Source organism: Schistocerca gregaria, chromosome X, assembly GCF_023897955.1.
Source record: "Schistocerca gregaria isolate iqSchGreg1 chromosome X, iqSchGreg1.2, whole genome shotgun sequence".
Taxonomy (NCBI): domain Eukaryota; kingdom Metazoa; phylum Arthropoda; class Insecta; order Orthoptera; family Acrididae; genus Schistocerca; species Schistocerca gregaria.
The window spans coordinates 836858131-836870558 of record NC_064931.1 but is presented as its reverse complement, the minus strand read 5'-3'; the positions used below and the strand labels follow the sequence as shown (position 1 = coordinate 836870558).

The window sequence follows — 12428 nt, the reverse complement described above, 5'->3', positions numbered from 1 at the left end:
GCTAATGCGTTAACTCGGAACCAATTTACGTTGAAAAACGTAGGCCCCATTTTGGGCAACAGCTGATAATCTGGCGCTGTACAGCATTTCGACGAAGTCTCCTGTTATCATACTGAGCAAATTACGTAAGCGGCGGTTAGAAATAAAATTGACATTATAATTTTCTCACTTGTTTGTTCTTTCCTGCCGACATCCCGTTCCTAATCTATAACATTATAAAATATTTCAATGTCTCCTTCTTCCACTCACAGCGCCAGGTTTTCATCTGGTGCCCAAAATTGGAACTAATTTTTCCAGCATAAATAGGCTCCGCGTTATTGCTGTTGCATAAGTACACATCGTAAGTTTCGCTGCCATACGTTGATCATAATCTACAGTGAACCTATGAGAGTAGCTGCACTATGATTCTAATCACCCAGTAGTTAGGGATGGTCTCACGCATCTCTTCCTGGTCGCTAAATAAGATATTAAGGCGCCATCAGAGAGTCTGCAAGTTCGGCTGATTTGACGCCAGTGGATGTTTTCATCTGGGATAAACTCAAAGATGAAGTCCATCCACAATTTCCGACAACGCAAGAGCATTTAAAATACTGGATTGTTGTACAATGACATTAGATGAATCTTTTCGTTGTGTTCTGAAGTCCTTGCATCAACTACAGAAAATTTACGTCTACTTCACACTCCGCAAGCCTACCTCATAGCGTGTTGGGAAGGGTACTTTTAGTACCACTAACTGAACCATTCAACCACAAAGTCGAGGCTGGCGTGTGGGAAGAATGGCTGTTGGTTCTAACGTCTCGAATTTTCTCGTCATGGTCATTATGCGAGATGTATGTGGGAGGAAGTAATACATTGTGCTGCTCTTCCCGAGCAATGCTCTCTTAAGTTTTCAGCAGCAAACCTGTTCTTGATGTACAACGTCTCTCTTTTAACGTCTGCCAAAGGAGTTTGTTGAGCACTTTGGTGCCGCTCTCTTCCCGACTGAACGATCCTGTGACGAAACGCACCGCCCTTCGTTAGATATTCTCTCGCTCCTTCTATCAGTCCTACCCTATTAGATACTTTATATACATGGTGAAAAGTAATAGTCTTTGCATACTTCCTTGGGGTACACCGGAAATTACCTTTACCTCCGTCGACATTTCTCCGTTAAGAGCGAAGTGTTGAGTACTATTTTCAAGGAAGTCTAGAGTCCAGTCGCAAATATAATTTTTTTTTTCCCAGTAAACTACTGTGCGGTTCAGTGTCAAATGTGTTCCTGAAATCGGAAGACAGCAAACGTCTAGTGCACTGGACGGCAGGGATTCTGAACACTCGATGATACAAACAGCAGTCTTTATGATCATATTATTTTGCAGTTTCCTTTTTGTTGCTATTGTTGACATTGTTTCACATTTTACACGTGTCTCTTAGCATTGGGTGCATGACGGGAATTGATTGTTTAACAGTCCTCATACCTCAACACTCTGTTTTACTAATCCATACAGTTTTTGGCATGCGGCTTTCTTTCAAGGCTCTGGCCGGAAAGAGAGCGGAAATGTTACCGTAGTTAACTGGTTATAATCTTTAAATGCCACGTCCTATGACTTCCATTTGGTGTGTCGGTCCTACCACTAGGAGCCAAGAAATATTAGTATCAGTTTAGTAGGAGCCAAGTAACATTAGTATCAATTTGAAACTAAACTGTTTTCCGTTGTTCCCATCTTGTGGGTGAAATCTCTTAGTTGCGTCAAGTTGGAGCGCTCCAGAAGCCTCCACCGACAGTTCCGTGTAACAACAGTTTCATTTTAAAGAGTGGTAAAGATACGGATATCTCTGTAATTAATACAGCTACGATAAGAGAATGTACTAAATTTAGAGCTGCCTTTGTAACAATTCATTTTGGTGAAACATAATTACGATATCTTAGGTTAAGGAAATATCTAAGCTGAACACGTTAGCTGACAAAATTATGCTTCGGCACTACAAATAAATAAATAATGTTCTTGTTGCTATTAACTGCGAGTTTGCTCCAAGTGATCAAGTAGTTTAGTCTGTCCCACGCTGATAACGATTTTTTTTTTTCAGATGGATGCTTGCAACGACACTACAGTGACGCTGACGAACCTTACGTTCAACACGACCGGCTCATATAAGTGCGAGGTGTCCAAGGAGGGGCCTAGCTTTGACACTGTGTACGCCACTAGCAATATGACCGTCACAGGTAAGTCGCCTTCATATAAAGCTATGGCCGACACTTAATGTTTCAGTTTTTATTTCGATTCACACACATGGCTTTGTCTTACCGTATAATGAAGATTTGTGAGAAAATAATTAAATACAGTGCGATTGTGTGATGTGCATTGATAACAGTTCAGCTGATCATACACGACCAAAGACATCAATCAGTTAGCCGGACGCGAGATTATTACCCCTTTAATGGATTACCAATTTCATTTCTGCAATTCCATCGTTCTTTGTGACACAGGAAGGTTTTTTTAAAAGCTTCTAGACTGACATACGGAAGTTAAAGAAGGACATTTCCAGCCAGGAATACCGGAGTAAAACAATCCGTCAAAGACATGGTCCTTAAATTTCGTCAACAGAAAAGGTGTTAACATAACTCCTATCGACCATGACTCTATAGACACCTAGTGGACAGTATCTAGCGCGTTCTAGGCCATCTTCCTAATTTCAGGTTATATTTCTTAGATGTTGATACAATTATGTATTAATACTTTCTCAATTACAACTGATATTTATCTCAGAATCAGTTTTGTAACTGCCAGTTATGATCAGTTAAATAGTATCAGCAATTTATTATGTCTGTTTTGTCCACTGGCAGTGTGTAGTAAATAAAATGTCCAAGCACTTATATGTAGGTGTGATGTTCTGATACTTGAGGCGTTGATCTAGCTATAAAGTTGTGCTTTTTTCTGACCCATTACGAGACATTGTACTGCTGGGTGTAGATGAAACGGTAGGTTACGGTATGTCCCGCAATATGAGAATGTCTGTAAATGAAGTCCTTACTTCTGGCAAGTGGGAACCGTATATCTGAGCACGTCATACGACACGACCGGACTGCTGTGGGCAAGGATATACACTCAGTTAAGGGTCAATGTACTGTGAGCTGTCTGCTCACTTTTGGCTCTGTTGTGGCTTTCTAAATGACCTTTTCGTACATGCAAGAGGTTAACAGGTAAAGTGCATATTCTCCTAAGCAGTTCACATCGACATTGCTGTAATAAACATGGTAAAATTTTTAGAAATTCAGGTCGATAGAAGGAGGTTACGTTTAGTGGCTGGAGCCACGTATATAGTTTCTTAATTATCCAGTCCTCTGTGCTTCATAACATCTTGTGGGCTCTGATCTGATGGACCGCCTTGAAATGTACGCTCGGCGTGTGTAGTCCCAGTCTGCCTCTGCTCAGAGCTATAGCGATGGGAACAAATCACTGAAATATACACATGGCCAATATGTAAAGCCCAATCGTGGAAAAAATGAAACTAAAACTGGCAAGGGTTTCAGTTAATTGGATGACTGTGGCAGTGTGCTAGAATCTAATTCATACGAAGTTGACAAAGACTGCATTTTGCAGTCTAAAGAGGCATCTCATGTTTATGTGTTTAAGGTGCAGCATTTTTCTTTCTAGTTGATGAATGTCAAATCTTTCTAATTTTAAGGTATTCATCACCTAAACTACTTCCGTACCTTCACCTTTTTCAATCAAGGCTCGTATTGACTTAAGGTTTTTTACTGATTGATGATTTATCCAAGCTCAGCATCGCTCCATTATCTAGCATATACACGTGAATTACCTGACTCTCAACTTCATCACCACCATGATTAGATAAAATGATTTTAATACCGAAAGCGTAGTTGTTACCAACTTCATTCCTTGTGACAGTAACACGTTTAGCCCAATATTTTCCCCAAGAATGGTTCTAAGTCGATACCATACAACGTTACCCACAGGCGGAATTCCTGGGGCAAAATTCTCCCGATCGATACACATTTAGTCGAGATTTGGATAACCTTGACGCAGGTATGTGTGCCCATAACGTGCTTCCGCTCACCCCAGGGTTAATAAAGCAGCGCTCTCAAAGACTGTGTTACCTAAAAATTCTCAAAGCTATCTTATGAGTGATTAAACTCAAGAATTGTCTAGTATTTAAGCAAGTCTTATTGACATCTAACATTGATCTAGTGGGACCTGCGATGTTTTAATACGCACTCAGGTTCTTCTGAGAGATGACTGTGATTGAACTAGAGCCTTCCATATAAGAAGCTTCAGTTCACCATTCAATTTAGAGATGTGTCATTCAGTTTTTACTTTACGTAGATATTGGGGTCTTCGGGGAAAAATTAAGAATCATGCAAGGTTTTGTGTAGGCGTGGAAGAGACTTAGAAGCACTGGTAGTTTTCATTTATGTTACATTCTGTTAAGAAATAGATTTCCAAACCAGATTTTAATCTTCAAAACATTTTCGAAGGCAGATGTGAACCATCCTTCTAAATGCATTTTGAGGCGTGAGTGCAATATTTTATGTGACGTATGGCGTGGTCCGGAAAAAGGTTCAAATGGCTCTGAGCACTATGGGACTTAATATCTATGGTCATCAGTCCCCTAGAACTTAGAACTACTTAAACCTAACTAACCTAAGGACAACACACAACACCCAGCCATCACGAGGCACAGAAAATCCTCTACCCCGCCAGGAATCGAACCCGGGAACCCGGGCGTGGGATGCGAGAACGCTACCGCACGACCACGAGATGCGGGCCCGGAAAAAGGGTTCAGAACTCTAATTGCCTTGCGATGGGTAACTCGGTCGGAGTGCACCTGATAACTGTCCAGCCTGCTAGCCACCTGCGTATTAGCGTGATAGTTTGTGTGAGTTCTATCCCAAGTGGCATAACAATATCATTAGTGTATTAAAACATCAAGCCCGTAATAAAGTCTGAATTGAGTCTCTAATCATCTATTTCGAAGACGAAAATATATAAAAGCATTCCCATCGAACACAATACCGACTACGTTAATTATTGGATCCTGATAATTTATATACATTGATGAGCAAACACATTATAACCACTTGTTTAATAGCCTGTTTGTTAGTGTGTGGAAAGAAATATATTACCAGCCCTGCATGTCACGGATAAACAGTTTGGGGGTAGGTTTGTGGAGCGATATTGGATTAGATGTTTACGCACTGATCGTGTAACTCGAGTAAATAACTGGCCGCTGATTTCCGTGGGCAGTGATGGCGCCCTATAGCGACCCAGTTGGGTTCCATAGGATTTATATTATGCGAATTTGGTGGCTTAGACATCAACGTCAGGTCACTAGAATTCTTCTCAAACCACTGTGGTTCGATTCTGGCTCCGAGACATGGATAATTACACGGCCGAAAGATGACATCACCGTAAGTGAAGACGTCAAGCAAGAAGTGATGCACGTGGTTTGCAGCTGTCGCGGTGTTTTCGATTATTACTACAGGTCCCATGCAAGGGCAGGGGAATGTCTCGCATAGCATAACACTGCTCCCACCAGCCTCTGTCGACGGCGCTGCCCTCTTCTAGCCAGCCTTCACCTCGATGACGGAGTTTGTGGAGACGACCATAGACCTAGTTTACCATAAATGTGGTTCAGCCAGAGGGCCGACACGTTTCCATTCAGCGATAGTCGAATATCGATGGCCGTGTCCACTGGAGTCGTAATTGACCATGTCACAGATTCAAATGGTTCAAATGGCTCTGAGCACTATGGGACTTAACACTATGGTTATCAGTCCCCTAGAACTAAGAACTACTTAAACCTAACTAAACATCACACAACACCCAGTCATCACGAGGCAGAGAAAAATCCGTGACCCCGCTGGGAATCGAACACGGGAACCTGGGCGTGGGAAGCAAGAACGCTACCGCACGACCACGAGCTGGGGACCCATGCCACTGGGTCATCATGTGAACACGAAGAAGTGATCTGCTGTGGAACTCCGTGCTCATCAATGCACGATCAACGGTGTGCTCTGGAACACTTGTGTGTGCAACAGTATTGTGCTCTTTCGGCAGAGATGCCACAGATCACTATCTGTCCAACTTTACAGAGCATACAAGCCACCAGATCTCACTGTCTGTGAAAATTCCTGCACGTCCAATAATTTATCGCCTAGTGGTAGTTTCACTATCTCCCCATTTCTTTCTATAGATGCTCATGACAGAGGCACGTGAACATACGGAAAGCTTCTCTGTTTTCGAGATACTCGTTCACAAGCTCTGCGTAATAATAACCTGCCCTTTGTCGAAGTCGATTGTCTCAATGGATTTCCTCATTTGCAGGCCAATTCTTCACTGTGGTAATACCCCGTCCATGTTTGCTCCGCTTACATACTTTGGCTAGCGCATCACGTGCCCGCAATGTCACCACGCGGTATCCAGCGTCGCAGTGGGCAGTAGTCACAATGTTTTGGCTGATGAATGTTGTTTTCTAACTGATGTATTGAACAGTTGCTCTGTTATGCTTCTCCCGTTTTGTCACTAAAACTTGAGAACACAGAAAATTACTTTTGGTGTCTTTCAATTTTAAGAAAAGCCCCATGTCCTGGTAAATATGCTAATTCTGGTGTTACATCTTCGTATCACCCACACGTAATTTTTGAACTTTATTACTTAAATTTTTGCTAATAATTGTGGCTAGTACATACTTATGTCTGTTTTTAATAAGTGACTGACTCCTATGACTCAGAATGTGATGTTCGATCGGCTGATTCGTCAAGCCTAAGCATGAGGACTCTCCGAGTTTTCGGGCTACCTTTTGACGCACCCGCCGATTCCGTTACCTCCATTCTTAAATCGTAAGAGACTGTCATTAGCCGTGTGGCTGAGAAGTGGCAGACTCTTACAACGTATCCCGCACCCAGACGAGCGTGACTAGTAAACTCCAACTCACTGAGCATATTCCTTCCCACTTAAACATCACCGGTAGTCACGCAGTTATCATTTATGACGGACAACGACGCACATTAAAAGGATGTGTACAGGATGGTCATGTTCGCTCGAGCTTTTTGCAGCAGCGGATCATGCAGATTCCTTCGAGCGAAGCGGTACATATTCCTCCCTCGATTATACCAATTACATATGCTCAAGTGATGACACCTACGACATCCGGCGGTGCGTATCAGGATAAGTTACCACTTAAGATAGTCGGACACGGTATTGACGAGGCACATACCTCCATCTCGCTAATGAGGAAGTCGCTAGATAGCCCCGAATAGCAACTCCCTCTGCAAGGTGATGGCTCATAGAACAACTAGATGATGGACGTTGGTTCACGAGTCGTACAAGCCCAAGCTTTCCTCCCGGAGGCATAGAGAAGTTGAATCTTCACACACATATTCTGACACAGAGACGCAAGTAGTAGGCAGCGTTCTTCCCGCAAACACTAGAAACGCCGACTGATACCGTCTGATGACTGTCCCTTGCAGATACACACGGTCGTATTGATCTCGGTCGTGGCGTGGTGGCAATTGCTAGTAAGGTGTTGATCGACCTTGCTGCCCCTTACGGAACTGAGATGAATGGATTCAGCTTCACCTGGAAATCCGTGCGGAGATAGCGAGGGCGTTGGAACATCGTCGCAGCCACGAGGAAACACAACAAGGGCCTCCTAGGTAGCCGCTGTAATACACCGGCAGCCTCTTCAGTGACTCGTGGCCGGATCCCGGGTTCGTTTCCCGGCGGGTCAGGGATTTTCTCTGCCTCGTGATGACTGGGTGTTGTGTGATGTCCTTAGGTTAGTTAGGTTTAAGTAGTTCTAAGTTCTTTGGGACTGATGACCATAGCTGTTAAGTCCCATAGTGCTCAGAGCCATTTGAACCATTTCGTGGGCGGACGGCAGGCACAGCACGTGTAGCACAGAGCGAGCTACGTCTCCCCCCCCCCCCCCCCCCTCACCTACCGATCTCCCGCGGATTACACGATAATAGAGGCGATAGGGTACCGTTGGGGTGACATAACTCGTCGCCACTGCTCATACTGACGACAGCCACTGCCTTACAGCGTGATCGGCAGTCATATTGATTCGCGACTTCGAACATCAACACCATCCGGTGGCGCGCGAATCTGTCATTGATACACGACGCATTTTATGTGGTAGACACGGACATGGGTCTATTGCAGGAGGTATACGTTCTTGGCTTCCTGGACACCTCTGGATACACGCCATACGTACCTCAATCGTTGTACATCTGCAGTGGCATCGCAGATCTTCTCAAAGAACGTTTAGCACCCACCGATGTACGTTACCTACCGAATGCCAGTGGCATGGTTCTAACGGTCCCAAGGTTACACTTCGACAATGTTTGCGCACCTTCGGGTATCACGACATGCGTGAATGTTCGTCTTTTTTTCTGACGACTTAACGCAATTATACCAAAGCTGGATACATGATACGGTGATCGGGGACGATTTTAATTGTACATAGTCTCCCAAGGATCAAATTCCTCACCACTCACCATGCACAGTACTCAGCGCTGTCAACCACGAGCTCGGTTTGGGATACCATCTAAGAAGAGTGACCGGGCTTCACTCACTTCACGGAACATTCCTCTCGCAAAACTGGCAGGGTACATACGTCCCGTCATACTTCCCGTTCTCTCAGGGATGCTCTTACGGCAGCTGAGTTATTACCCGCAGTGTTTACTGACCATCTCGTTAGGACGCCTACGCATATGGCGTAGCCGCAGCCTGTGGAAGTATTACACCATTCATCTTGCCACACTGGAATGTCAGGTGGCGGTGAGAGACATGAGGAGACTGTGGACTGTGCCTGCAATGAAGAGGGGCGTAAACGTCATCTTTATATAGGTGCACCTTGATAACGTTTAGAAGCCAGATGATTGGCAACAGCGCGAGTGAAGACTGTGACAGTGTCGCGTCAACACTTAGAGGTGGCGATCACTCGTAAACGTAAAACTGTCGGAACTGCCAGAGAACGACCCTCAATCTACCATGTATCGATGGAATGAAAGCTCGAGTATAGGACTTTGATCCATGAGGTGACGACAGAGGATGACTTACGCCACGTCACGCAAAGAGACACAAGCATTGCATACTTTACCCACTATTCTCACCTGTACGCAGAGAAGAGATCCGACCTGGAGATCATTGCTTCTGACGCTGGTTTGACAAACACCGTCGTCACTTTGGAACTCCAACGGCAAACTGGTAGAATCGGTGACTGAAGAAGAAATTAGTATGCCATAGGAAAGGGGCAGCCAGCAACACACCAGGGCCGAATAGGTTCCCCTGGAATTGAACAGTACGTTTCAGAGGCTATTCGACGGCTATATTTCAAAAGCTTATGAAGCCAGAGATGCAACCTCTGGCTACCTTTGTGGAAGGTGTCTTCATCCCGATCCATAAGTCTCGAGGAGGGCAACGTATTGCCGACTACCGACCACTAACGTTTTGAACTGTGATATGAAAATTCTGGAGGCTCCTATTCGGCGCACGGATCTGGCATCGTCGGACGCACAATATCCTCACCGCACTGCGTCGCTACAGAGACCAGTTTGCCCTCGCCAAGGTGTGTCACGACCCGGAAGCGCTGGCGGCGATAGACTTTAGTCAAGCATTTTATGACGTCATTCGTATTCACTTAACTGCAGTTCTTCAGGAAGTGCACCACCCAGGCCCTCTCGTCGAAGTGGTGCTCCGTCTCCTACGCAACACTGAAAGCGCTTGTCAATGGGAGGTTGTCCATCACCTGACAGATTCGCTGGTCTGTCAGACAAGGATACCTTTATCGACGATACTGTACGTCTTACAATTAGGACCGTTGCTGTGCGGTCTGCGACACCACCTCACCGGAATGTCTATCTGTTGTACCGTTTTCAGGGGTACTGGTTACGCGGATGACCTGATGTTATCATTTCGTGACGGGCATGATGTCCACGGAACCATGAATTTGGTAGCCATTTATGGTGAAGCTTCGGGGAGCCGTGTTAATGTACATAGATCCGTGGCGTTGAAAATGGCATTCGGATGACACCTGCAAGGGTCGTCCCACTCACATGTGCGATGCAATCCTCTGTCTTCGTATTGACTTCACGGACTACATCTCACACACGACAACCCTTAATTATTGCAACCACTTGCAGCATATCGGTGCTGGACTTGTGGATTATCGTCTCCAGGCTTTGGACCTCCATCAACGGACCGAATTTATTAATGTCTGTCAGGAATCACGGGTTCCGCAGACGCTGCCAATCGAGCAGGAGCAGTGTCTCTTTACATTGGTGTTCATTTCAAGCCTTACCGGTCTCGTGGACTTACTGACTGAGGTTGTAACACCGTCTTTCCTTTACTCTTCTTTAGCAAGATATTTGTGTCATTTTCCTATTTTAGGACGTTTTACCTGGAGTATAGCCATCTAGGGGCCATTCTCCCTGATTCTCGTTTAACGACTGCCAGTGACACATACCGCGCCCTGTTTCGCCGCCCGCCTCCAAATGTCATCGAATTGACATATCTTAACGTGCATTGGAGGGTAGTGTGGAGCATTATAAACAAGTTAACGGTAGATTCAGTCAATCGTTAGATCTGGTTTGTCACGGGGAACAAAAAGCTGAATATTCGAGAGGGACTCCGTAAGATGCATCTTATCGATTCGACTTTATGTGTGAACATAAACGTTCAGGATACAGAAGAACATCGGCTACATGTAGGGTCGGCGAAGAACATCTGTATTTCGTGCGTCAAATTTTGGCTCTCTTTGTACGAGTGTGCCTGCTTCTGGCGAGTCATTCACTCTCCTCTACCCGAACGATGTTTATTACACGAGGGCGAAACACGACGCGCTCATGTGGATCAGAGACCACGCGATGCATTATTTGTTTTGATGCGGTGTCACAGTTCTCATGAAATTTTAAACTACTTAAACGACCGTGATTGAGGTACAGTGAAGAATCCTATGTACAGCCATTTCTAACGATACGTACACGACATTACGAGAAGACATGCCATGAAGATGGGGCCGCGGTTTCTGTAGCGTACTCACACCGCACGTGCGGGTTCGAGAAGTGTTCCCTCGTGTCTGTTTCTTTTTTTCCCACGCACTTAATAAGTATCCCTTCTTAAGTTCTTCACGGCAGAGACACGTAATGGAAAAGGTGAAAGTATTTTTTGTCAGTAAATAAATGAATATCCTCCTGTGTCCATTTAACCCTTCCGTATCTTTCTGTTTAGTGACGGAGTTTATTTGGCCATGCCTCGCTCGTTTTCCCTCTTACCCACTTTGCCTCCGGGATCATTCGAGCACTTGGATGGGTGTCAGACCATTTAACCAGAGTACTGTTGACAATCTTCCCTTTGCCTTCATGGTAGAGGTGACAGAAGGAATGCTGGCGTACTGTCCCTGATAGTCAGTCTTTCCGCTAATATCTTGGACTTAATTTCAAATCTCTCCAGAGTATCACATGAAGAGATAACATGTGGGACTGCTGATTGTGATCATTTCGTCGGACGGGAACGTTGAACTCCAATGATAGGAAAAGCTTTCTCAATTTGGTGGCTAGAGCTGCCCTTCAGGGCCTCTTAGCAATTCATGCCATATCGCTTTGCTTTATTTTACCATTTGCATTCTAATAATGTTTTCTGCACGGCAAACCATTCCTTTATTCTCTCCTGTTCTCTATTTCGTCAGTGTAATTCATCTGCATCTGTATCTACATAAGGGGACGGATGACCTCAGATGTTAAGCCCCATAGTGCTCAGAGCCATTTGCATCTACATAAGTTCTCTTTAAGTCACTGTAAAGAGCATGGCAGAAGACAGTCCTTATTTTACTCGTATGACGGGTCTGTCCAATCCATTCACTGCCGCTTAGCGAACTGCCAATAGTCTGATTTTGTGCACACAGTTCCTACAGTAACAGTATGGTTCAAATGACTCTGAGCACTATGGGACTTAACATCTGAGGTCATCAGTCCCCTTGAACCAAGAACTACTTGAACCTAACTAACATAAGGACATCACACACATCCATGCCTGAAGCAGGATTCGAACCTGCGACCGTAGCGGTCTCGCGGTTCCAGACTGAAGCGACTAGAGCCGCTCGGCTACACCGGCCGGAAAGAACGGTATGTTTCGATCTCAAGAATATTCATTGTTCTCTTCATACAGAATCATTAAATTATGTATGCATATTTCCTCAGTATGTAGGCCGTCTTCTGTTATATTTATGAAGAGACAAAAGCTCCTTTAATACACCATGGATACTGGGTCACGAATATGTTTTTCGTAAAATGTTTTCATTGTCGAATAGAGATAGATTGCAAATTGTTTTTAACTGTATAATAATTTAACAACTAAATGGATGTATTGATCGGAAATTAAGTTATAGGGACTGTCGTCGAAGTATACGATGAGCAGTAGAATCTC

At 44.6% G+C, this 12428-nt stretch overlaps 1 protein-coding gene and 1 long non-coding RNA gene across 2 annotated transcripts in view; one reads left to right on the top strand and one right to left on the bottom strand.

Moving 5' to 3' along the window:
• The window catches only part of LOC126298455 (uncharacterized), a 1052314-nt gene that overhangs the window by 627037 nt on the left and 412849 nt on the right, over nt 1–12428 (top strand). Inside the window, exon 3 of the mRNA XM_049989787.1 lies at nt 2068–2203. Within this exon, the coding sequence (XP_049845744.1) occupies nt 2068–2203 (136 nt within the window). The remainder of the gene's footprint in view (nt 1–2067; nt 2204–12428) is intronic.
• LOC126298457 (uncharacterized) overlaps nt 1–12428 on the bottom strand; it is a 180049-nt gene that overhangs the window by 29204 nt on the left and 138417 nt on the right. The gene's annotated exons all lie outside the window — the stretch shown is intronic.